The sequence below is a fragment of the Accipiter gentilis genome, chromosome 29 (genome assembly GCF_929443795.1).
Source record: "Accipiter gentilis chromosome 29, bAccGen1.1, whole genome shotgun sequence".
Lineage (NCBI taxonomy): Eukaryota > Metazoa > Chordata > Aves > Accipitriformes > Accipitridae > Astur > Astur gentilis.
Window position 1 is genome coordinate 16,621,505 of NC_064908.1, and position 26,726 is coordinate 16,648,230.

General features: G+C 48.8%; 2 protein-coding genes across 10 annotated transcripts in view; both read right to left on the bottom strand.

Annotated features, from left to right (window-relative positions):
• Positions 1-11,626, bottom strand: part of RALGDS (ral guanine nucleotide dissociation stimulator) — a 64,157-nt gene extending 52,531 nt beyond the window's left edge. The window contains exon 1 of the mRNA XM_049832724.1: positions 11,478-11,626. Coding sequence (XP_049688681.1) covers positions 11,478-11,495 — 18 coding nt within the window. The 5' untranslated portion in view covers positions 11,496-11,626. The remainder of the gene's footprint in view (positions 1-11,477) is intronic.
• A 2,603-nt stretch (positions 11,627-14,229) lies between these two features.
• Positions 14,230-26,242, bottom strand: LOC126052297 (globoside alpha-1,3-N-acetylgalactosaminyltransferase 1). Of its 9 annotated transcripts, none has more exons than XR_007510002.1 (9): positions 26,150-26,233; positions 24,524-24,713; positions 23,659-23,766; positions 22,508-22,570; positions 21,132-21,182; positions 20,996-21,031; positions 18,775-18,909; positions 17,449-18,315; positions 14,230-15,842 (listed from the first exon to the last, which is right to left on the bottom strand). XR_007510002.1 is itself a non-coding variant. In XM_049832797.1 (9 exons), the coding sequence occupies exons 4-9, from the start codon at positions 23,718-23,720 to the stop codon at positions 17,631-17,633; spliced, it is 1,032 nt and encodes a 343-aa protein (XP_049688754.1). In that variant the 5' UTR covers positions 23,721-23,766; positions 24,364-24,434; positions 24,524-24,713; positions 26,150-26,233; the 3' UTR covers positions 14,232-17,630. The 9 variants fall into 9 exon arrangements, 8 of the variants coding, with proteins under 8 accessions (XP_049688754.1, XP_049688753.1, XP_049688755.1 ...); XM_049832797.1 differs by adding an exon at positions 24,364-24,434 and having other exon boundaries at positions 14,232-18,315; XM_049832796.1 differs by having other exon boundaries at positions 14,232-18,315.
• Positions 26,243-26,726: the final 484 nt, after the last annotated feature.

The following is a 26,726-nucleotide window of genomic DNA, read 5'->3' on the forward strand; positions in this document are numbered from 1 at the left end:
CTCTTCCCCTTTGATACTTATCAGTAATAGAAAGAGGAAATCTACTTTCAAAAACAGAAATCCCAACCTGATATCATCCCTCTGAAGAAATCTGGCATTTACAAAAAGCCTACGGGTAGATTTAGAGAGGCAGATAGAGGCACAGACATGAAGGTGGATGCCTAGTGGGACTTCCAGGAGACCATGAGCAGGTAGGATTCCCATTTCTCAGTGAAAATCAAAGGCACCTTGGTATCTAAGCTCATGGGTGCTTCTGTATATCCCAATTGAAATCCATCTGTCTTGTCCCAAATGAGTTATGAGAACGCATCCCATTGATTTGTATCTGCACCCTCAGTTTTAGGCATTTATTTGAAGGACCTGCCCTCGTTCCCTCAAAGTTACTCCCGATAGTGGCCACAGCCTGTGCCGCACTTCGTGCCTCTGGAAAGCCCATCTGGCATTCAGCATCCTGAGCCGAATAAAATTCCCATGCTCCTCTGAATAGATACATATGCAAAATTAATTTGCAATCAAGCTCGCACGAAGCATAAGACGGCCTTTTAATAGGTGCAGAACAGCAATTACCAATGCAAAGTGAAAGCCAACAAGCATTAAACAGGGGTGGGAGAAAACCAATTAGTTTTCTTGGGATTCCTCCACACATTTGCCACTTGAGGGATTTCAATTTTCACGCTCCCCTGGGGGCTGAGAGAGCACCCTGGGAGCCATCACGTCACTGTGGGGAGGGGATGGGGATGCTTCCCCATGGCCTCCCCCTCCGTGGTCCCCATGATGCGGCTGTGCCGGACCGGTCTCCATGGAGACGGTCACTGCAGCAACGGAGACCAGAGGTGCAGCTCATGGGGTTGCGAGAGGATGCAAATGAGACCGGGGACTTCTCCCCCATAGGAAACGGACCGACAGGCACCCACACACCTCCTTTCTGCTTCTGAGACTTTCCCCGCATCGGCAGGATAAAAGGGCTCTGCTGCTTGAAATCCAGCTGCCTCGTCCCGTGCTGAAAGCGCTTTATCCTGTTGAAATCAGTCCCATGGGAGCTAGTAATATTGAGCTGTCACAGTGGGTATGGCATCGGGAGGGAGGCGAGCTTGAGGCTGTCATGGCAACAGTTTATTGAGTTTCCATAATTGCCCTCCCCCTGGAGATGGGGACAGAACCGAGGCAGGGGGCACTAATGTAGCAGCCCCCAGGTGCACACAGCTGAGGAGCCCAGGGTGGGCAGAGCTGCTCAAGGAGGGATACTTGCCACTCCGGCCACGATGCCACCAGCCATTGCACAACTGCCCATGCACCAGGCGGAGGAAGGACCCCATTCCTGGGCAGACATCATGGAGCAGCTTCCCAGTCCCTCCTGCCCCAAGTGGCACCAGCACCCCGTACCACCACGCTGCTGGAGGGCAAGGAGGACAGTCACCATGGAACTCCCTGCAAATCATAGCTGCCCCCACCCTCCCTTCCTCATTCATGCCAAGATTAATCTCAGTTTCCCCACTAGACTGAGCCCATTTAACAACATCCCCCCAAGTCTCCCCATCCCATGTGCAGCCACTCTGTGCTGCCAGAGCAACCTGGGCACAGCTCTCAGACAGGGAAATCCCTGGCACAAGGCTTGCACGTGTTTTGGGCATATGTTGCTGGGATGACTGTATTCATGCATGGGTGCCCAACTTCCCAGGCTGGGCATATACGGCAGGCTTAGGGAGCTGGGGGCTGCAGAGGTACTAGTGCAGGAGGATGCCACAAACTGCCACGTGCCCATCATGGCTGTTCCCTGCCAACTCCGAATACAAGGAAAAGCCCCATCATCTCTCAAAACATCTTCCTATAAAGGGGGCCAACAGCACTCCAGCACAGAGAGATTTAAGAAAGACCAGGGCCAAAATAAGCTCCCAAACGTCAGCACATCCTGGCTCCTCTAGGGCCAGCTCCGGACCATGCACTGACAGCACAGCCAGCCATCTCGCTGGGACTCAGGTGGGCACAGCACAGGGCACTACAGAACTCAGCTGTCCCCACGCCAGCCCGGCAGCACAACCCGGCGCTTCCCACTGCAAACAAAATCTTTGCCGGAGAAGAGAAAGGTGTTGGGGGAAACAGAGAGCTGAAGGCACCTGCAAGCCATGACAATCCCCGCTGTTACCAATTGTAATATCTCCACAGGGGTTTATTCCACCTGCCAACCAGGCCAGAGCAGCAGCCGTCTGTGATGAGAGACCAGGCTGGCAGCAAGGCCAGGGCACCTCTCCGGGCATATGTCTGCACGCATCCAGGCCTGCATGCAAACAGGGGCACGCAGATGTGATGTACAGCACAACATACTACCTGGAGCATTCGCCAGAGACAGAGCGTCCACTAATTCACCCACTTGGCCGAGCCTCCAGCACTGGGCAGGGTCGTTCCCTTCAGCATATTTTCCAGGGCTTAGCTGAAGCTTAAACAAACCCGAAGGAGGAGATTCCTGTCCCCCCACCCCAGGAGCCTGCTCTCCTCCGCAGGACACCGTGCTGCGGAGTCTAAAACCGCCTCAGCTCCTCATGCATACTTTAGCCTACATAACACATGGCCAAGAGGTTATCTGCAGATCCACATCACTGCTCCGTGTCACTTGGCAGGCAACGCAGCTTGGAGGTTTCCAGCCCCACACACTAAGCCAAAGGCTCTCCCGATCCTCCCTCTTCGTGCTTGCTTTGCAGGCTAGGGGGTTTAAAGAAGCTTCCACCATGTGCAGTCCCCCCTCTGCCAGCTTGTGCTAGCCATGGGGATGGGAAACACTTGTTGCACAGCCAGATTCCTGAAGCAGGTTGACTTTCCTGGAAGTTTCCTTCAGGGCTCCCGCTCAGCTGCTCCCCACCCTCCCGATACAACAGTGAAGGGTTTGACATTGCTTCCTCTGCTGCGAGGGGAACCGATGCCTTTTGCAGACCTCTCCCAAGAGGCACGGCCCTGGATCAGAGAGGGAGAGGCACTTCAGCCTGGACCACCCTCTTAGGAGGACACGGCAGGGTGGGACTGACCAAACCCCAAGGCTGTCAGCTTCGGTGGACACAGTCCAGAGAGCACAGAGGCCCTTCCCTGACCTCCCCGAAGGCTGTGGCTGGACCCCAGTTTTCCCAGGCCTGGCCCCCACGCAGCACAGACGTGCAGCCTACCACGGAGGGGGCTGCCAGCCCCATCCCCTGCCAGCTCTGCAGCCCCTTGGGGGCTGGGAGCCTGCTGCAATTTGGGGATGGCGGGTTGTGAGCTCACTTTACATTGCACAGATTAACGAGCCCTCCTACTAACCTGTTGTCTCCAGATGCTTTCTTACAGCAGAGAGGTGGGTGAAGTCCCCTCAGGCATTGCAGAGCAGCGCCTACTCTCAGCTTTTAGGCCAAGCCACATTTTTGGCTGGAGAACAGGAAAATTTCCTGTACCTGCCCAGCAGTAGACATGGGAGCTGGGGAACACCATCCAGTGCTTTGGGACATGCAGCTGGCACCACAGGGCTGCATCAGCATCTTGACTGCCCATGTGGTCCCAGGCACTGCACCGACCAGGACCCCTGCAGTCAGAGAAACATGTGGCCGGCACTGGCGGACCAAAAGCATCCTCTGCGTTTGCAGGAGACCCCATCAGAGTGGCACCCAGCAACAGGAGGTGGTATGTCCTCCCTCCAGCACCGTACCAGTCTCTCGCCACACACCCAGCACAGCCATCTAGTGACTGTACTGTAAATCGGATGAAACTCAGCCCTGGAGGCCCACCATTGATTTCCGTTGCCTAACGACAGGAAAGCTTTATAATCCTATTAACTAAACACCCTTTCAAGCAGCACTGGGAACAGCGCAAAGGGGAGTTGTATAAGCAGTTAGAGCCACCCGGTGCAGTGGCTGACTCCGATAGGTGCTGGGTGAATTCCCCAAAAGCAGGGCTTCAACACCCGCAGTGTCGGTGGTGGCCTCTCCAAAGACATGTTGAATCCTACCAAGAAACACATGCTTCAGCTGCAGGTCGCTGGCCAGAGAGCAAAGGAGCTAGGAGGCCTTGCACAGGAAAATGGTGCCCGCACATGCAAACTTGTAGGACTTGGCCCCTGAAATATTGATGAATATCATCGCATTTCAATCTCTTCCTAATTACCACCATCCTAGTCATACTTATGGATGTTTCCCAGCAAAAGATACACTGCTTTGGCCAAAATATATAAACATTTCATGGAAGAATGTGAATTTCATTGCAACTTCCTAAGGAGAAGGGATACTTTTCAGAATACTTCTATTTGCAAAACGTTTCAAGATTGCATCCCTCCCCCCTAGTTTGCAATGACAGCCAGTGTGGAAAAAAACCAAAAATCAAGCTTGCAGAGGATGTAAAAATCCCAATTTCTCACCCAGCCCCAAGCACCCCAGAGCCATGCTGCATTTCTGTACAAGGATGAGAAACCTCCACACTCTGGAGAGCTCCGAGAAAACACTGCTGAGCCACACGCAGGGACGGAGACCAGAGCAGCCGTGGGTACTGTGGCCAGACCTGCCACCAAGTGCCACAGGAGGGGCTGTGCCACCGTGCAAAATACAAATGCCTGACTGATGCCTCATTCAACTAAAACCCCTTTGGGTCCAGATCCCCTCCAAACGGCACAGTCAGGATAGCTGCAGCAGTTAAGCCTGAGGAGGAGGGTCTGTGCTGTGGCAGGAGGGAGATAAATGCCTTTCCACCAGCGGAAATGTGCCTTCCCTAGACTGTGCAAGCATTTATCAGTCATCTCCCCTTCCCTTTAATTAGTAATTCACACAGCATTGCAAATTACTAGGCCTAATATTTTCCACAACGGGTTATGAATGCAGAGGCACAGGTTGAACTCTTTGTCAGGGGACATGATCCTGCAGGCATCCCCATCAGTGCCACGCGCAGTGATGGAGCAGGAGGCTGGTCACAGTTCTCCTGAACAAAACCCTTCCCCCTTTTAGTGCTTATCCCACTGGGGGCAAAATAATCTGCCCTCCACGAGCACTGGGGAAGGAGCGTGTCCGATCGCCCTGTAGTGGGACAAGGCTGTGGTGGCCACAGGCTCTGGCTTGCAAACGCACCACACCGAGGCACAGCACTGGCACCAGCCTCCTTATTTTGGTGCCACCGAGGACAGCACAGCTACCAGAAGCGCCTGCCTGTCACCATGGAAATGCTGAACGGGAGGGTTTGAAGCCTGCTGGGACTTTCAACCTCTGCCAAGCAAAACAGGGCCCTTAAACAACCATAAGCCTTTCGTGTTTGTATGAGGAAAAGACTCGTGTTCTCCTTAGCCTGCTAGGCATGAGGCAGCTAATGTGGGACCTCTCCCAGGGAAACAGCCACTTGAAGGAAGGACATCCTCCCTGCTCCTCCAGCCTCCGCACACGCAGAGCTCAGACCCATCCCTTAGCTGTTCCTGCCCTGGACCAGCTGTCCTCTCCCGACGTGCACCCACCAGATCTGCCCCGCAGACACCCCACAGCTCAGGCAACAGCGGTTGTCTGGTTCTGCACAGCCAATGCTTTTGCACACCTCAACCACCACTGCCGTGGGAAGAATCTTGCATCCCCTCCCAGCAGACTTTGATCACTGGCCCTCCTCCCAGGGCTGCCCAACCTCCTTGGAGAGGGGCTAGAAAGCAGCCAAGGGCTGGCCATAGTCCTGTTCTCCACAATTCAGAGCAGAGCATGCAGCAGGAGCCACCCTGACCAGAGCGTTTCTGCCTGCTCTGGACCTTGCTGCACCATCCCAGCCACCCATCAACCGTTTTTCATGCTGGTGGCATCTCCTCCCTAGGGAAGCAAAGAGCCATGACCACATGGGACACAGCACTGAGCAGGACGGGCAGGAAACACACGGTGGGAAATCCGCTGAGAGAGGGAGGCAGTGGGGCCAAAAAAGCAGGGCAGGGTGGCTGCCAGAGATTTCAAAGGGGCCTGCGGGCTGCCCTGTGAAATGACCCTGACCTCCCCATCCCGTGCCGACAGCCCGCATGGAGCCAGGCAGGCTCCTTCGGCGCTGAACATGGTCTTTGCAGTGTTTGCTTCCTGCCTTCAGGCCAGGCAGGGTGTTTATAGCAAGGGAGTGGGAAACAGATTGGGACCGCATGGAAGAGGAAAGATAAAAAAGAACAGCGGATGTCCTGAGAAACCCACGAGGGTCCAAGTCAGACAGAACTTTCAGAGTAGTATCAGCCAGCAAGTGCCTTCAGGGAGGCTGCGAGAAGGTTCACATGGGCACATAGTGAATCCTGGGCAGAGGGAGAGCATCGCACCTAGGCTGCGCCAGCAACCTGCGCCCTAGCTGCCCATCCACTCCTCTGATAATGCCAGGAGTGCTTCTTCAGTCACACAGGTGATCCCTCCTAACAACGCTGGTCAGCCTACAGCAGTCAATATCTGCACCACACCTCACATATTTTCTCTTCCCCCTCCTCCCTTTCTTTTCTAGGCCCTAGAGGGAAGCGTGGAGCCTTATCTGGGATGCCTTGACATCCCAGAGCTCTGGCACCACATCTAAAGCCTCTCTGATTTTCTCCAGATCCTACACAGAAGCAGGACAGACCAAAGGAGGGCTTCTCCACCCTCTCCAAGCTGCAGCAGGCAAGCAACCCATCGGGGCACCACTGCACCCCTTCCTCCCCCCCCCCCCCCCCCACCTCTTTCCTTCCTTCCCCCCAGCTTTGAAATCTCCAGACAGGGTGGTGAAGGACATTGTATTGCAGCTACAGCTACTCCAGGGAGCATTCACCCTGGAATGTTGCATTCACCAGCCCCAAGCGCAGGAAGGCAGAAGCCTGCGGGGCCGCGCCGGAGCACAGCTTAGCGAACCCAGGAGCAGGGGGCAGCTGTAAATCTTTGCAGTGGATGAACTCCTGCTGCACTCCCAGGCCTCGAGGGAGCGGGAACTCTGTCCTGGAAGCCTGTGATCCCCCAGCACGCCACCACCGAGCCGACTTTGACGTCAGCTCATGTCTACAAATATTGTCTTTGACCCAAGGCCAAAACTTGCAATGCAGGGGAAAATCAGTGGAGAAAACAAATATCCGCAGAGATAGCCCGCAGAGAGCCTGTTCCAAGAGTGCTGGGTGGCAAGGGGCAGAGGACTGAGGGCAAATGCACAGGCACACCCAGGGTGACTTGGGAGCCAAAAGGTCCCCAAGAAATCAAGTTATTTAAAATGAAAATCCCCAGGGAAAACAGATGGGTGAACCCTCACTACAGGTCACGCAGGCTGGACTCGGGCAGTCCCAGCAGGAAAACCTTCTAACATCTGGAGGCTCTGCTGCTGCCAGCAGATCCTGCAGCAGGCAGGGGCTGGACCCAGACAGAGCAAATTGGATATCTGGGAGACAGCTCAGCACCCAAACAGCTGGCTGCCACGGCCACTCCTGAATGCCTGGTGCTGCTCCAGCCACTGGGGCGGCAACACAGCGTGTTCAACCACACCGCCCCATGCATGTATTTAAATACTACTACACCAACACTAACAGCACAGATGTGGCAGCCTGGAAAGCAGCAAAGGCACCTCTCCCAGCCACTGCTGATGGAAAGGTCACGCGTTTGCCTGTTGTTTACTGAGTGCTAGGGAAAGCTGGGGGATGGGTTGACTGGTGACAGTGGGAACAAGCACAAAAGGGAGCTGTGGATCAGGGCTTTCTTTTTATAGGAGGGACCAGCGATTGACATAGCCTTGCTAAGGACTCATAGCAGGCCCACGGTGGCTTTGGGATTGTACCTCAGGTCTCCAAGGATGAGGCAAGCAGTCAAACACAGCTCCTCCTTGGTGAGCAAGACGCGAGCACCAAGCTCCGCTGAGCAGATCCGCTCCCCGCAGCGGAGCCCAGCCTGGCGTTCGTGCCCCTTTCCAAGAGAGCCAGGCGCCTGCCATGCCCCGGCTCCCGTCACCACCGACCCTTCTCAGCACTGATAAAAGGCAAAACCCAAGGCAATAACTCATAGGGAAACCAACAGTGCCATCTGCTGCTCAGCCCCGCTCGGCCCCAAACAGCCGGACAGCCTGCAGCCTGCCCACACAAGGCATTCGCACAGGTTTACACAGCTCGCACCAGTCACAACAGCATGCAAAATGCATCCCCAACCAGCACCAAGCCAGGCACGGAGGCAGCAGCAAGCATCGCTGCAGCGGGAAGGCAACCCTGCAGCAGTGCTGATGGCCGCCCGCAGCTGAATGACTGGCGACAGCCTCTGGTTTGCACAGAAGAGCAAAGGACAGCAGGATGGGGAGGTGGAACGGAACAAGAGAGCATCCCAGAGCCCATTTAGTGACTGCAGCCTGTGAAGGAGGTGGAGGAATAAACAAGCTCACTTGGGAAAAGCAGGCAAACAACCCCTCTCCTCCATCAGCACCCTGCAGGTGAAGCACATCTTCCAGCCTCTACAGGCAAGGTGAAGGGGGAAGACAGCAAACAGCCCCTAATACACATCAAGCCTTGGCAACCTAGCTGACGCCATCCCGAACATCTCCTTTGAAGAGAAATCCCAGATTCTGGCACTAGATACCACGCACTCGCACATGTACTTTGTCACCCTGATATCCCAGGGAAACTCCAGGTAGTGGGAACACCTGGGAGAGCAGGGTCAGCCTGAGGGAGCCAAGAGCAGTTTCTCTGCACCTCCAGCCCCAGCAGCTGTGTGTAGTTGCCAGTTAGCCAGCCCTGCTCCACAAGTGATTGCAGTTCGGTGGCAGGTGAAGCAGCTTCTCTGCATGTACCACCTGGAAAGCATGCTGGCATCCTCCATGAGACATGTGTTGCTATAGCAATGGGAAAGGTATCGGAAGCAAAACCAGCATTGATGGATAGCGCAGACTGCTTTTAAGATTACCACACAAGATCAGGACCCCTGCTTCTCCAGGTCCAGTAGCCAGGCACCGTATAGGGAATGGCAGAGTGAGAACACTGCGAGGAACTGAAAAACACAACCCCAAAGATGCCCAGAATAAACACAGTTCTGAAAAGCCCCTCCTTTCTTCATATAAAGGGTCATCTCAAAGCAAACTGACCCCAAAGATAATAAACTACAATGAACTACAGGATGTCAAATCAATCATTACAATATCCCAGAGATTTATTCCGGAGCCTGCAGCAGTCGCTGCATCCTCTGTTCATGTCTGATCAGCCCTATCTGCAGGCATATACACGCATGCATGAGTGGGAGCTCCAGATGGAGCAGCTGAAGCACGCTGAGGAGGGACTTTGCATCTCTCCACCCGCTTCCTCCCAGACCCTGCTGCCAGCTGGACTCCCGCTTGCTGTCACTTGTTGCCAACTCACCCTCCTACCCGTGGCAGAGCACCACCAAGAGTTAACTCCCAGCCATTGGAGACACTTCAGACGCAGCTCCCTTCTCTGCCTCAGAGCAGATGACAGACACACAAAAACAAATTCAGCTCCAGCCTTGCCTGCCTGCACTCAGGCACTCTGCATCCTGCCCTCAGCCAGCCCCAAGACTGCTTGTCCGCCATCTGCTCCCTTCTCCAGCCCAAGCAGCCAGTAAGAGAGAGAGGGGACGAGTCTGTAGCTCTGGGAGCTTGGTTCAGGATGGAAGCCACCTTCTGACCCAGCTCACATGCAGCTTTCAGTTTTAAAGGATGAAATTCACCCTTGCACATGAACCTTTGCTTTCACATGTCGGGACACCCTGAACAACACACCTGCAGCAATTAAATCAGAGATTTAAAAAAAAATCTTGTTTGCTCAGCTTATTTACTTTGCAGCACTCAGTTTTCCCAGTTGTTTGTGTGGGTCTTTCCCTTAGCAACCAGGGAGAGAAACATTTATGAGGCATGAAAAATGTAGCTGTACAGCCATAAGAACTGGCAGGGTGCGGCTGCGGGTGCAGCTGGAAATTCCTCTTAACTGGTAGTCACAAATGACGGGACTTCAATGAACTGCACCCCTTAAATAGCAAAGTGGTTCATCCTCTTCAAGCAGGACATGTAGGCGGAATCAGGACTTCTAACCTGTGCTCTCCATGATAACATCCACCGCGCAGGATCCTAAGGCTTGTAACAAATAATTTTACATGCCTCAGTTTACCCATATATAAAATGGGGGCAACTATAAAAAGTGATGGGAAGGCTAAAGTTGAGACCTTAGTACAAAGCACTCCATAGGAATGCAACATGGAAGGGAGACTGAGCCCTGGACACCTTTTTCTAGACAGCTTTACACCTAATAATTTTCTGGATCTCCCAGCAAGATTATTCTCCCCAGTCCACAGTCATGGTGGCAGAGTACTCTTATTCTTGACCCTTGGCAGGGTCAGGATCCAAACCCTGGTATTTTGGTTGCCAATCCCCTTTTCCAAAGGGACATGCCACATCCAGCACGCATGCATACTGGCACTAGCTCCTGCCTCACAAACTTACCCCCAACAGACCTAATTTAGCTCTTGTTTATAGGGCTGGATCAAGCCAAATGAGGCCCAGACCAAATGGACCCACTGGGTGCAGGAGGCGGCTCTGGTATGCACATTTTCCAGTCCAAAAATGGATCCCAGCCCACTTTTCCACCACAGCATCAGCCCTTCCCTTTATTCATTCTTGGGCTCCCAGGAGCCATCACTGCCCACTTACCTTCCCACCACCACCACCAGGGCAGCAGCACAGACCCCCCTTCCCTTCCCAGGGTTGGGGTCAGGAGGAGAACATGGGAAGGGGAATAGAAAGTATAAAGTCAGGGGAGCATCAGGACCAGAGAGCCACATTCTGATGAGACCCCCGAATTTCATGCATTTGCTTCATCCTCCCCTGCCCCTAAAGCACTTGTGGGTTTCTGAGTGTAGAGCTTTTGTCCACGTCAGCTCAATTTAGCTTCATTTAGCCTCATAAACACACCAGGCAGAGATAAGGGACCTCCTGGTGCCCCTTGGCCTAAGTGCTGCCTGGAGAGCTGCAGCCCTGGCTTGCTGGCACAGCATGCAGCAGCTTTGCAGCCTGCCAGCAGCCACACAGCTCCGTAACGACTGCAGCGTCGCACCCGCAGCTAGACCCTGTCCCAAACTGTCTTTTCGTTCCCAATCCTTCATCCCCACTTCTACTAGCCACACTTATCCATTACACAAAAAAAACCCCCAAAAACAACCCAAAACAAAAACAAAAAAAGAGATCCCCCGTCCCCCCCGCAAAGGCTGCTGCTTCTCCTCTGCCAAAGCTCACGCAGCAGACCAGAGGTCTGGACTGCTAGCACGTAGCGTCCCCCTACACCAGCAGGCAGCAAGGGACAGGCACTTGCAGGTACAGACCCCAAGGAAATCACCGACAGAGCCCACCCGCTCCCTGGCGCCGCACATGCATTAGTCACCCGTCGCGGACACGCGTGGGCCACCGTCAACCCCCTCTAGCCGGGGTGCCGAAGGGGACCGAGCCCGGCCGCCCCCGCTAGCAGCGCACCGGAGCTCGGGGGTACCGCGAAAGTGTTCCGGAGAGACAAAGCCGATGGGTGAAAAAGCACAACTCACCTGAGTGTCGATCATCATCGTGCCCCGCGCATAGCCTCCGCCGGCCGCCCAGGGACAGCCGCTGACCCCCGCACCGGGGTTCCGCGGGGCCGGGCTCACCGCCCCTCCGCGCTGCCCGGCGGCCGGGGCCGGACCGCGCCGGCCATGGGGCCCCGGGAAGCGGGAGCCGGAGCCGGAGCCGCCGCCAGCGCGGAGCGCGGCCGGGAGAGCCGAGCGCGGGGCGGCACCGAGCGGGGCGGGGGCGGGCGCGCCGCTACCGGGAGGGCGGGGGCCGCGCCCGGCCTCTCCCGGTCTGGCCCCCCGCATCCCCGGGCGAGAGCCTGCAGGTGGGTGCACGTCTGCAGCGGGGGACCCAGGGGCAGCCGCACCGCTGGGTACACGCGTGCCCCCGTGGCACCCTCTGCCTGGGCACCTCTTCTTGGGTGCCTCCCCCCCGCAGGAGATGGGTGCTGTGGGTGCAGGACCCGTGGGAAAGCACCTTGCAGGCCTCGCCAGGGAGCGAGCGGCGGTTCGGAGAGGTTTGGCACGGCGCCGCTGTGCAGGCTATAAATAGGAGAAGAGCCTCGGGGCAGAGGAAGGGTCCTTTGCTGGGAGATCCCCCCCCCCCCCCCCAGTGCGCACACGGCTGCCGAGTTCTCCCCAGTAAGACACCTCTAAGGAGGCGAGCGCGGCAGCCTGCCGCACCGGGACTGTGCACAAACATCCTCCCCCGGCTGCCTCATCTCTGCTCAACCCAATCAGCCGAAATAGGGCAGGGGGTGGGGGGCACGGAGGGACCCCGGGAAAAAGCTGCTGGAGATTTTGGGTGCGCAGTCGGTGTGCTGGAGCGTGAGCTGGTTGAGACAGCGGGGGCTGAGTGAGCGGGGTTGCCCTGGAAACAGGCTGCGTGTGAACGGCTCCGGTACCCATAGTTTATGAGGCCGATGACATGTGCCATTGCAGAGTGATGTCAGGAGAAGCAGGAGCTGAGAGGAGGCTGCGTCACTCTGCACGGCCCAGTGCACCCGGCCGGTGCAATGCTCCTGGTTTGGGGATGCAAAGTGGGCCACCGCACTCCAGGGGACCGACACGCGCCCCCAGTACCCACACGAGTGCCACCGCGTCCAACAGCCTCCCTGCCCCAGGAGCCACCGAGCGGGAAGGACCAACTTTACCAGGGTTGCAGTGGGAATTGGTGACAAGGCACAGCCCATCTCCAGTGGGAACTGGTGACAAGGCACAGCCCGTATCCAGTGGGAACTGGTGACAAGGCACAGCCCATCTGTCCTGCTCCTCCGACGCTCCAGGCCAGCAGAACCAGCAGCTCTGGGTGGGGAGCGTAGCCAGGAAAGGAAAAGGTGCTGCCAGGCCAATCGCTCTGGCACTAGATGCTGCTACAGAGCAACATCATTCTAATTATAGTAACGGTGTCAGTGCTGAACAGTGAGAAAAATACATACTTCAAAAGGTCTATAACTGTAATTGGATGCTGGCAAAACTCACTACAAAAAAAAAAACCCAGAATGAAGCACTTTTAAAAAGTAATTTGTACTCATCTGACTTGCTTTAAATTAGCTAAAGATTCACTGGGGGGGGGGGGGGGGGGGATGAGGTGGGCATACAAGCAGCAGAGATTTCTGGTTAAAACCGCCTTTCTATTCATATGGCTTTATACTAGTTTTACATAAAACAACGGCATTTGGTGGATCTATGTTTAATCTAAATATAGCCCAAGAAAAGTCAAGTCAGTACAGCACTACTCTTTTACACTTCAATAAAGGAGGGAGTCGGGTGGGTAGACAGACATTTAAAAGTCACTCCTTCGATGCATTTTGCTAGCAATGCTTTCCTAAATTATTTGGTTGTGTGGACCTATGTGTGGATCAGAACTGCAGGACTGGGGATTTAGCGTGGGTAAAGTGCAACCCACTCCTGTAAATTTCTTCTCCAGTTCCTGCTGTCCCTGGAAGGGCCCATCACTGTCATTGTCACTCCACCTGGAGAGCAGCTGTTGCCCTCTGCATGTTTCACCCCTGGGGATCCCACGGAGACTTGCTGGGGCAGTGAGGTGAAGCAGAGCAGGGGGGATTCAAGTGAGAAAATAGTAACCCTGCTGCTTAGTGCTGCCCTTTCAGATTAGAGCAAATCCCCCCTGAGAAAGAAACTCATTCTGTGTATCTCACATTCACTAGCGAGCAACCAAGACTAGGCCCCATGCGGACACAGAACAAGAGACAGTGTCTTCCTTGTAAAGCCCCAGGCAAAACAGGTAAGACAGAGGGTAGGAGAGTAAAACCAGCCGTTCTGGCAGGGAGCTCACAGCCTTCCAGCTCCTTTCCACCACCGTGCTGCTTTAGCTGCATTAAGCCAGTCCAATGCACATGGGTATTCCCCAAGCTGGTTTTGTGCAGGGAATGTATAACTGATGTTTTTATCCTTCCTCATTCATGTCTGCTCAAAGACCATCTCATTTCCATGCCCCCCAGCCACAGATCTCACACAGAGAAGGTTTGACTAGGCCAGTCCTTTCGTAACTATAGCTGCGTATCAAAGTGGCTCAAAATGACGTTTCTGGTCAATAATGTCAGGCAACACCACCTATGGGAGGGTTATCGGGAAATCCAAATAGGAGTGAAAAAGGGTGCTAGTCTGGCTTAGTGGAAATTATTTTTGTCCTATCAGTGGGGAGAACGAGAGGATCACAGTCTGGCCCCCCTTAGGATCATATTCAGGGCTGGAAGTTTCTGTTTCTTGCTCCCCAGAGAAATTTTCCCTTTGGGGATGAATGCACCATGCAAGTCACCAGGCGGAACAAGGAAAGAAAAAGCCTGTCAGATGGATTCTTAAATTAGATGGACAATGAATGATGAGTCTGTTCCAGCTGAGCAGAAAGGGATGGATGGAACAAGGGGCCCTTGGGAAGGCAATAAGCTACTGATCTGAGGCTTGGTTAAGGACAAGCAAGGCTTGAGTCAGAAATACCTTGAAAGCATGATCAGATTCTCAGGCAGTGTAAATCGGCTGATGATTTATTTACATGTGGTGATTCACTTTTCATGTAGTACTGCATGCATGTTTCCAAGTCCAAATTCCCTTGGCACATGGACATGTGAGACTGCATTGTCCCCTGTGGCGAACAGAGCAAGACCTCACATGCAAGAGTGCCACTCTGCTGCCTTGCTACCGTGTGCCTCAGTTTCCCCACTGAGCAATGGATGTTGGTGGGGAATTCTGATCAGAAAGTAGGTCCTTGTGAAACTCCCACGCTGCCCACAAGCCTCAGGCTGCACAATCTAAATGAGAGAAGGAAAGCTTGCTGCTGGTGTTGGGGGAAGGGGATTAATCAGCAGGAGATGACAACAGAAGTCCAGGCTTTTATTAATTAGAGAAGGGCATGAGCTGATTCAGGGACCATCTCCCACACTGCACTGGGGAGCGTGTTTCTGCAGTCACATTCTTCTGCTCACTGGAGACATAGGGAGTTTCTAGGTACTGCTTCAAATCACAGCCCTGTCAAGCAGAACTGTGTCACATAACATGTGACACAAGACATTCCCCTGGGGAGAAGCTGCAGGCCTGCCAGGAAGATAAACATGTTTGGCACTGCACAAATCAGGCCATTACCACGTCAATCACAGGGTCCTGGATTCGGCCAAAAGGCGGCTAGGAAGCAGAGCCGGAGACCAAGCCTTTCACAAAAGTTTTTCAGAACAGGTACCCCAGAAACATAGGCCACCCTCTACCATGCATCATTTGTGCTGGAGAACTTCCTCTTGTGGTGGATTTAGTATAGGCTATGAATATCTGCACAGGAATTCAAGTAATTTAGTATGGCAGAATGAAGCTCAAAGGCTGCAAATACAGGCTGCAAACACAGACCAATTTAGAGCAGAATTAAGGCATAAGGGGAATTAGCCATTGGCACAGCTGATCTATAGATTTGTGGCTGCTCTACCACTTCATGGTTTTATTGGATCTGAATGCTTTTCTGAGAGATCTAGCACAGACCAGCTACGTATTGTGAGCTTGATACTGACATCGGGAGATAAAATTACCTGGCTTGTCCTGTGCAGATCAGACTAGACAGTTCCTTTTGGCTCATAAAAAAATCCATATGCATATATATAGCAACTGGCATAATGAGACCTTAGTTGCAGTCATGGCCTTCAGACACAACTGTTTTACAGTAAGAAATATACAGTATTAATCCTGGAATCCTGGTGGGAATATATTTTTTTGGAAATATTTGGATAAGGATCTTTCTTCACCCTTTTGGCTTAGATGAGGTGCGTGGTTACCAAACATAGACATCTTCACAGGAGATTCAGTTTTGGTTTAGTTACATAGAGGGGTGTCTTCCTCCAGCACCACAGCACTAAGAACAGTCTGGAGAAAATACAATAGGGTAAACCCTTGGCTGGATAAAGCATGAATCAACAGACCCAACTGCCACTAAGGGTTTTGGGCTGGAGGTATTTTGTGTACCTTATCTATATTATGGGTACCATGAAAGATTTTCTAATTAGTCTTCTGAAGATGAAATGCCTACAATGACACTGGCAAGTGCCATTTTCAGCCAGCTCACACAGGACTGAAAGGGCTCGTTAAGTCATTTGCAATCAGTGGTGGGGCCCTAAAGCTTCAAATACTTGATACACTGCCATACAGCAATTTTTCATGTGAAGAGAAGCAAGAACAGTCAGGCACCTCTTCCCCATTTTCTCTCTCTCTGCTAAATGAGCCTTTTTTTCTTTTCTTTTTTTTTAAACTGTTCCCTTAGAAACAGTCAGCTTAGCCCTTTCACCCTGCTTCTCCTCTCCGTGCTGTACAGCACTGCCATTCTCTGCTGCTCCCTGTGGTCCCTCTCCCTGCTCACATTAAATAAGCATGGCATGGATTTGCACAGCCCTTTGGTAGCATGCCTTGGGAGGTAACGGAGAAGATGTTTATGGCAGATGTGCTGCGGCAAGGGATGCGGCTGACGAACTTCCATGCTTTGACCTCAGTTGACAATTATGCTGTCATCGTTGGCAAGCTGTGGCTGTTCCCCTGTGTTTGGACCCCCCCACACTTCTTCACCCGAGTGAGCTGTCAGGCTTTAAAGGCTGCAAAACGCCTGGTTCAGCTTCTCATCACATTCGTGCAAAGAAAATGTTAACCCCAGCCTACTTCCAGCTCTAGACTGAACTCACAGTTTCACTAGAGCATTTAATTATAAAATGAAATCACCCTGTTTGCTGGAAATACATCAGCTCTTACTGCCAGTTCCAGCAGCTTCTAGCCAATTTATTTCACAGAGCTTAGAAAAGTTGGAAAGGACTGAAGCAATGGATAGGAACATGAACCTCTCAATACCAGATTTTCTGTGTTGGAAAAGATTACATGATCTACAGAGACATGGGAACCAGGGAAAAGGTTCAGAGCACATCTGTGATTGAAATAAACCCAAACAAGTTCAGTCTGGGTCTGAGCTTTGCCAGTTCTGTCTAAAATTGGGTCTCCAAAACACAGATTGGAACGTGGAAGATAACTGCTATATGAATTCACACTATTTGTCCTGTCAGACCAGGGTTCTTACTGGCAATGGCTGGCACCAGCTCTCCGCTGAGAAGGTCCAAGAAATCCTGTTGCACACTAATCAGGGATAACTTGCTCCGAGAGCAAGTTTCCTCCTAATCCTGAAAAAGGGTGTGAGTTTAAATCACAATGCATGAAAATTAATTGCCCTGCAAAGCTGGATTTTTAAGTGAAAAGGTCTTTACTAAAACTCTAGGTCTTCTCCTTCTCCACAGGCATGTCAAATACCATTTTGATCTTGCTAAGTTTCTGCTGGGCCTCAGGAAACACTCAGGTAAAGGCATCTGCAGCCTTGCTATAAGGACAGCCTTGCATTTGGTAACTGGCCTTTTGGATGCCTTTTTGTGTGCTGCAGCCTCAACCAGGATGCTTGTATTTACAAAGATTAGGAACCTAGAAACCTTTTCATTCTCACCTCCACTTTGGCTGCTGCTTCCGAAATGCATTAAGACTCCCATTCTCCAGAGAAATTATCCACATGTTCCTTTCTCAGTTTGTTCACACTGGGAACAAAAATTCATGGTGGGGCATGTTCTGTGGGAGCTAATATTCAGTGGGTTTGATTGCATGGAGGACACCTCTGCAGGGATCAGATGGTCAACCTCTTATCTTGTTGTAGTTCTTATCCACTGTGGAAAAACGTATGAGGTGAATTTCAGGGGGCTTTGGCTTCCTGTCATCCCATAAATACTCTGGAGAAAGCACTTTGGAGGGTTTGTGGGAGAGGAAGTGCCTGTTGAGATGACTTTCTTCCTGCCAGGCTGCCATGATCCCATTGGCTTTGTCCGCCAGGATGGTCATGTGGCAAGTCTTGGTGAACTCATAGACTTTCTTGACCAGCCCTCCAAACACGGCTCCTCCATAGTAGAAGTCCCCTTCCCCATCAGGGATGTAGGCTGCTGAAGAGCTCCTCCTCTCATAAGGGAACTGGCTTCGAGGGACATTGAAATAGCCGGGGTGTATGGCTGCTACTGTATCACCCAGGGTCTCGGGCCCCCAGGCATTGTAGAACACCATGTCAATGTCCAGGCAGAAGAGGTAGTCCACCTCCTGATGACTTGTCTCTGCTATGTGCTTGTTTATGGCCTCCATCCTGCGCATGGAGATCTCTTGCCAGCTGGAGTATTTCTTGATAGGGACAATGACAAACCTTCGTCCAGGTTGCAGCTGGACATCGGGAATTGTCTCAGGGTTGTCCGTGAAGATGTAATAGTTCACCCGATAGCCTTTCATGAAATGTTTCTCTGCCGACTCCAAGAAGCCTCCCACAAACCTTGTGTATCTGTGCAGACACAACACATGAATAGCACAGCAGAGACAAGGGGATGCATGGCGGATTATGAAGGATACTTTAATGAATGGAAGAAGACAAGGGATGAAGAGTGTTGACTAGCTATTGCTGCAAGGATCCATACACTACACACACAATAGGTAAAATACAGTGGAGGACAAGGAACAAGTGGATTATCCCTACTTTGACCAACCAACCACCTATCTACAGCTCTAATACCCAAGGCACATGCTAGTTCTTAAAAAATACTGACCAGGCTTCCAGGTACCTTGGGTGCCGAGTCCGTTATCTTGTAGGCTTGTATGATTATAGACACAATACCTGGGCATGAAAGTTTACTACAGATTGGGACAGATTTCAGCTCTGCTGAGGACAAGAAAAGCCAAAATGATCTTTTGACAGAGGAAGTACATCAACCCAAGAACTGTGCCCACTGAGTGGTTCACTTACTTTCCAATGGCAAAGGCTGTTACCCCTATGGTGAGGTTCAGTGGCCTGTAGGCACTGTCTAGGATCTCAGAATTGAAGGTTCCTTCCCAGATGATGGGGGCCAGCCATGGTGTGACTGTCAGCACATCCTGACGCCTGAAGGAAAAGAATGTTAATGAAATGTAACTGTTCCCTTGGTTTAAAAGCCAGTAAATGGGAAAGAAACATTCAAAAGACAGTTAGAAGAAGAGTGTGTGTATCAGCATTAACTCATTATGGGTATTATTATCTTCATAGTTTTTTCCCTGCCCTCTTATTTAAGATTACTGAGCATGGACATTTCAGTTCCTGGGATGAAATTAAGCACTGTTTAACAAACTGGCAAAACCCCCAGGATCTACTAAAATCTCATTTAAGCTCATAGGACTTTTCTGCTAAGGAGAGTTTAATGACCACTGAACTTACAGAATAAGAAGCTATGCATATTTGCTATCAGTCTGATGCAGATTGCTACATACAAACTAAAACACAAGTAATAATATGAATATTAATATTAAAATATACCCCATTGCTGTGTTATTAAAACACAGCTTGCGGCATGACAGTTTGTTTTTTCCAGTATTTATATATAGCTTTAACACATTCAGATATAATTTAAAATTCTGTACGTGAGCCAACATTCAAATGTGTAACAAAGTTATAGAAAATCCTTAATCTCCTGTGTGGGTAGTGGAAATATTGAATATATATGCAGCAGAGTCTGATTATGCCCTATTACAGCTACACAATGCTATTTCAACTTTCTTTGTTTTCAGGGCTTCATTCTTACCTTTTTGATTTTAAAACAAGATGTCATTTATAATGTGTAATTTACCCTAGCCCACTCACATTCATCCCAGCCCATGATCTATAGCACTCTGCTAATGAAATTTGTCATGCACAGCACAGGGCCACACTTGGAGGCTGAAGCAGTCTCCCATCTGACATGCTCCCAAAGCGATAGTAGCACAAGAACCAAACCAAGGGATCTGTGGGGAGCAGTTTGATGGCTGAGGCAGCAGTACTCTTTCAGCCCAGATCTAATACTTTCAGTCTGAGTGGATAAGAGAATAACAATTTCACTCCCTCCTATAGTAATGCGTATGATTAAAAGATGAAATTATACAGGAAGAAGAATTTGGTTTATAGAAAATGTACTGAGCTGTTCTCCTTCTGGGTTAATTATCCTTTTTAGATGAGGGGGGAGAGAGAGAGAGGGGGAAGGAAATCTGCAAGTTTGCTTCTTTAAGAAGGGCTTTTTTTCATTTCATTTTAAAGGTCTGCACTGGGTTTCCCCATGACTCATTTCCATGGTATGCATCTCCTCAGTGTGTGCTAGTGAACTCCCTTCGGAAGACATAGAGCACTAAAAGCTACAAGATTCTCTCCTCATTTAGTCCAGTACATACTAGCTGATTTTGCACATTAATTCATTCAAATATGGAAGGGAGAAATATTCAGGCCTAGCATAGCCTGTTGAAATAGTGGGGGGGAGGGAATATATGTATGTACCAACAGGGTGTGTATATTAATGTGCAAAAGAATGGCAGCTGCTGAAGGTGAACTGCTAGAGATAAGAGCCAGGTCACTGGAGCTGGACCAAAGGAGACTGCTAACAAACATGAGCTGACAAGGAGCATTTGCCTAAGTCACTTCTTAGCTGCTGCTGCCTGAAACCTTCCATGTCTGTTTAAAGTCACTGGTTCCACGGCTTCTCACAGAGACTTGTCTGTGTGAGTGCCTGCAATCTGTTCCAGTGTAAGATCCAGCAGGTTAGCTGAAACCATTGCTGAAGGTCATACAAGGCACCTGCTTGATTTTGCCCTGAAATAGATTTAAAGCTCTCCCACAGCTGGTTACAGCTACAACACAGTTTCAGAAAGTACTTCTCACTGTCTTCCAACTATTACATATTTCCCACCTCAAAAAAAGAGCTCCTGGCAGCAACCATGTAGATGGACTCTGTGTGTGTGTGTGCTAATGTATTAATTGGGAATTTACAGTAGGTATGTGAACAAGAATACAGTGGCTAAACTCAATCTTATAGCAGCATAGACAGCTGTAGACATACCCGTATCGTTAGCTTTCTGATGGAACAAGGTACTGTTCAGTGTGTACCAGGACTCTGAGACTGTGAGGGCCACAGAGCACCCAAACCAAAGTCAGCAGAAACAAATGACAAAGTTCAAAGAAAGAAACTTACTTTGGAGCCAGCACTCTTGGCTGCTGATAAAATAATCTGTAAAAAAAGGAAGAAATATCCACTGAATAATACATGAATATGCCTGGAAGAGAGGAACAGCTGTTTAAAGGTCAGGAAATAAAAAGCCAGTACTTACTGGGGGAAAAGCTGGATTAGCTTCTCTTCTGTATATTGGAGTTTCATGGAGCTGCATGATGGGGAGAGAATAGAAAGGGACTGTAATGCTTTTCTTAAAATATGAACCAGGTTCAGCTTCAGGACCTGCTGCTGTACTGACAGCTGTCCCAGTCCTCACTCCAGTTGCTGTGCACACTGCTCTGCCTGGTACAGAGAGTTAGATGTTGCCTGTACACACATTCAGGGGCTGTCAGACAAGTAACAGTTTTGAAACAGAGCACACAAAAGAACAAGGACAGAGAGATGCTGGCAGTTCTCCGAGTCTGTGGGTAAATCAGAGTTTAGGGGTCAAAATCCAGGGAAGGATATGCTTGTTGGGGACTGCCACTACTGGTCTTGTATGTGCTCCATTCCCTGCATAACTGTTCTTGCTCACCTGGAGAGCTGACCTACCTGAAATATATCACACTTTAAATAGCACAGAGAAATAAGCATCTTACTAGACATGATGATTTTTAAAGGCTTGAAGTAATCAGAAATGCCTCTCTAAGAGACCATCTTTTCTATTTGCATTGTTTTGTTTTGTTTTTACAAGATCAGTAACAACAAAACATTGGAAAAGCCGTAGCTTGTCTTGTTACAGCTATGGTCCAATATGGCAGTGAATTCACTTAGGCCATGTACCCTGATCCTCCACAGTGTAAATTCTCTTTTATGCAGCTTTGAGACAGCTTTTGGGACCCATGATAAGTTAGTTAACTGTACATTAGTTTGCATCACACAATGAAGCTGACCCCTTAAACTGTAAGGTTTCTGGAGAAGCAGCTACCCTTTCATTTGCTCAGAGCAGGCTTCTGGTTCACAACTCAAGCGCTGCCATAACACAAATACATGCATAAAGTGAGTGGAAAGCACAGATCATAGAGTGAAGAAGAGGAACACAATTAGGAGACTGGGGGGGTTATTCCTAACTCTGCCAGAACTCCTTATGTGATTGTTCATTTCACCTCTCTGACTTACATGTCTCCATGTAGTGAGCTGGGATACTTAACCAACAACTCAAAGCACAGTGAGATCCTGTGTGTACATGCGTGTGTGTGTGATTACACCCTGATAATAAAGCCAATGTTAACCTGTTAGTCATGGTCTCTCTGTGACCCACAACAAACAAGGCCTCACTCATGCTGTACAAATACAGAGCTGTCCTGAAGGGCAAGCAGACTAAAGCAGAAAAGGTTGTCTTATTACTGTTTTGTTTTAAGAGAGTGACTAATTATAGATTCATAAAATAAAGAACAAGTGACTACTTGTTAGTAACTACTTATACCGTCAGTGAAGTACAGCTCCTGTAACAATCATCTGTGTTATTCATTACATACAAAAAGGGATACTTACAAGATTTTGGGGCAAGGAAGGTAATATGGGAGGTAGTGCACTTTTCTATTTCCAACTGTAATCCTGTGATAGCAAAGAAACCTTTTAAGACAGGTAATGTTAAAAGATACCTTCCTAGGATTTTCCAAGATCTTCTGACAATCTGGCACAGATTTTGAGAATTAACTCTAGCTAACTGCATGTCTACTTTACTAATTAGCGTACGATCCAGGGTATTCATTTTTCAACGTAGTATACTGCTGATAAGGCATAAGTGGGAATCTCAGAACAAAACGAGTCCAGAAGCATCCAGCTTGTAACAGCAGGTCTAAGTATTATTATTTACACCAAGTGGTGTGCAAAATATAGGCCTACGCATTTTTGAAAAGCATACACAAATGGAGACACACAAGGCAATGCCCAAAATGGATAAATATGTAATATACACGGATGTGTTATACTGACACTTCCTGTGACTTTAAATGCTGCGTGTGTGTCCTTTAATTTTTTTTTCCTCCCTTCAGTTTTGATCACCATCTAGATACATTTTTATATACAGCACTTAATTACTGGTGAAATGCAGCTACCCACAATATGAAACAAGAACAAATGGCAACATCAGAAGTACAGTACAATTAATAATAATTTAATAATAATCAAATAGTTAATAGAAATGCCTGATCTCAGATTCCTTTCAAACAATGTTTGAGTTTGCTCAAGAGAATCTGTAAGGCATACTCAGTAGTCAGTATACTCAAAGCTACAAACATTCTCAATGTTTGAAAGCTGCAATGTTTGATAGCTACAAAGCTATTCCTAGTTATATTGGAGTGAGTTTGGACTGTTTGAAGAGACAGATAATCATCTCTTTGAAGGCCTGAACTGAAATGTAACTGGAATATTCTGTACTTGAACTTTTTTGTGTGAGACAGATACAGTGTTAGGAGCCTAATTTAGACACAGTTGGTCTTTTTTTCTCTCTCCCTTCAGAGGGTTCTCCCTCTACTAGTGCTACTTTATCTGTTATACCAATTACTGTTCTCTCTTAAAGCTCTAACAGGGACTTTCCATAAAATGCACCACCTATATTTTTCTGCTACTATGTTTTTTACCACAGTATAGGTATAGACAGGATCTTTTAAATATGACCAAGCTTGCCAGCAAATGCTTACCAGATAAATGCAGTAACAACAAACAGACAGACAAGAGATCCCACCACTTTCCTGGAAATCATGCCTTCTAGAGTAGAGGAAGGAAGGGCAACTTCTTACTCTGGACAGCTTTCAAATTGCAAAGAACAAAAAAGCAAGGGATATTGGCTATAAATATCTCATTATGAGAGAAATGGATTATTTAATCATAAAAGTATGAGGCTCTCCAGACAGTTTCATTTTAATTCAGTCTTTCTGAAATCAGGAACACGGAAGGAACCAGACTGTAAGAGCCAGGCCACTGAGGCAGTTCCTGTAAAGCATTTGAGAAATCTCTCCATTTCAGTGAGATCTAATCACAGTAATAAGTGTGCAAGGAACCTTTCTGATTTGATTCTAGTTTCTGTAGATTCCATTTCTTCATCTAAAGCCCACACCCTTTGCAATTTAGTAAACTTATCAAAATCAATCATATCAGGTGATATGTAGAGCTAATACAGTTATCACTTCAGCTGATAAAACTCCATCTTTCACAGAAGATAACTGCCAGAGACAGCTCCCTCCAAAGATGCATGTAGGAAAAAGGTAAACTAAAGTCCAATACAAGCAAAGAAACATTAGACAACAATAATTCATACTGGGTAACAATATTTCTCTGCAAGTCAAAGAAAATACTCCCTTTCCAACAGCCACAGAAATCAACTTCCCCTAGGTCAGCTGTCTTACCTTAAAAGCTCAAATTAATCCCTTTTCTGTTCACAGGGAAGTAAAGGTTCCCACAGTGTGAACCACGGGACCTGTGACAAACACACAAAGCCTTTGCATGTGGCCTCCAAAGGAGCTTGTTACAAGCACATTAATTATTATAGGCTACATTCATTATTACCTTTAGTGAATACAGAACTACGGTACTGCAGATAAGTCTTGTGTGTGTGCAAGCTCACTTCCACCTCCTCGGCATCTTTTGCGTCCACGTAAAGCGCTCTCCTGCAAAGCAAGCTTTCCAGGCTGCTGCCGTAGGGACTGTAATGCAGTCTTGAGTTAGACGAAAGCACGTTCTAACATGTGACTTGAGCCTGGGGAAAAGAAAAAAAAAAAAAAAAAAAAAAAAAAAAAAAAAGAGGCTGTTTGTCAAACTCCTATTTATAGTCAGTAGCATTGATGTTAGTGGGAGGAACCAGTACAGGGCAATTCCTTTTGGGAAGGCTGAAGCAAGCATCACAGAAATCTTTTCTGTCCTGGCCCTTGGTAAGGCATACAATAGTGCCAATGGATCTGAAAAGACAGTGGCAATTTTCCCACTTTAATTTCTTTGGTTATAAAAAGACAGGTAGCAAAAAGTTCTTTAATTTGCTTTATTATGACACACAGAAATCCTCTCTGGTGCTTCTTCCTCACTCTCCTGTCAACCAATCTAATCAGCTTTCACCAAGAAGCATCACAAAATCCCAGTTTTAAAAAAAACAACCTAAAAATATATGTATCTCTCAAGACCTTCCAACATTTAAAGCCTTCATGGATTCATGCTGAGCAGTTCTGGATTCTTGCCTAAAAATGCTGCAGATCCACAATTGTAGAAGGATTTGCAACCAGCCTTTCCTCTCTAGCAGTTAGTCTATGCTTTGACTAGTTTTATCTAATTCCTGTGCTAATTCTGTAATGAGAGCTGCTAGACCAATGCCAGGATTTTTCAGTGCCATGTATCTGAGCTTGTGCTTGATGCCTCCAGCACATGCACAATGGACAAGTGTGTAAAGGGGAGTTCAAACAGTTGCTTTTCAATCATTCTTTGAGAGTTGGCTAGACATAGGGTGAGTAGGCAACCTATGCCAGTGCTTTACTGCCCTTCCTATCAGAAGGCTTCCTAATTTCCAACCAGGATTTCGCTTGCTGCAGTTTAGGTCTGTGCCTTTTTATGGCAGTGACCATGCACCTGGAGACTCCCTTTACATACCTGAAGGCTGTGACGTTTCCTTCCCTCTCTATTCTGTGACCTCAACCACCACAACTCCTTCAGTCTTTCTTTGTAGACTGTTAGCTTCAAGACCCATGGCTATTTCTGTCAATTCTGTTTGAATTCTCTCTAATCAGTCTATTCTCATGCAATCTGGTGCCAAAACCCAACTACTTCTGCTGAGCCCTCACCAGTATTGAGTAAAGCAGGGTTACCCCACAAAACTGAAATGCTGTGACAGTTCATACATTCCAATATGACACTTGCCTACTTTGCACGAACACAGCACTGGTGATGACATTCAGCCTGTGGCCAAATGTAATCGACATGTTTTCTATGGAACTTCTAGCCAGGTCTATGACACATAAAGCCTTGTACTTGACTTTACGGAATTATACTCCATTTTCAGGCTCTCTGTTTTGCTAAAACATCAAGCCTTCATTGAATTCTTTTTCCCGTGGTGCTTGAAGCCCCACCCAGCTTGATACCACTTTCCAATTTCATAAACATCCTCTCAAAATTTTCCCCCAAAGCATAAATGAAAACATATGACAGTACCACTTTGCAGATAGTCTCCTGGGGATTCTTCTGCACCTGACCATCCTCATGCACTTATCGCCCTGGCATACAGAGACTGATAGCATAGAAATTGGGTGATGGGGAAGGACAGAGGATAACAAATGGATAGAAGAAAGGAGAATAAAAGTTATCCTCAATTTGAATAGTAAAATTAACCCAGAATAAAAAAATGACATTGGCGTTCTGGTTATTTTAGTGTGGTTTCAGCTATTGTAATAGGCAGAGTGTACTTCCATGTGTCTTTACAGAGTAAACATCTAATCCCTCAGGAAAAGTAATACACATATTTTGAAATATTGCATCATTAGGAGCACAGCTGATGCATTCTCCCTTTGCTTCAGTTTGTGTTACAAATCTGCAAGAACACTGGAGCCAGATGAGTTCGGAACATTTCCTTGCATCTAAAACCATCTAATTGACATTTATGATATTTGTCCTCATCTGATTTACAACTGTAATGTTCACAATGAATGCAAACAAAAATGAAATAGATGTGGTTGCAGTTAATGACAGAATCTCCTAACAAACACAAAAAACAGCTAAAGCATTTTTAATA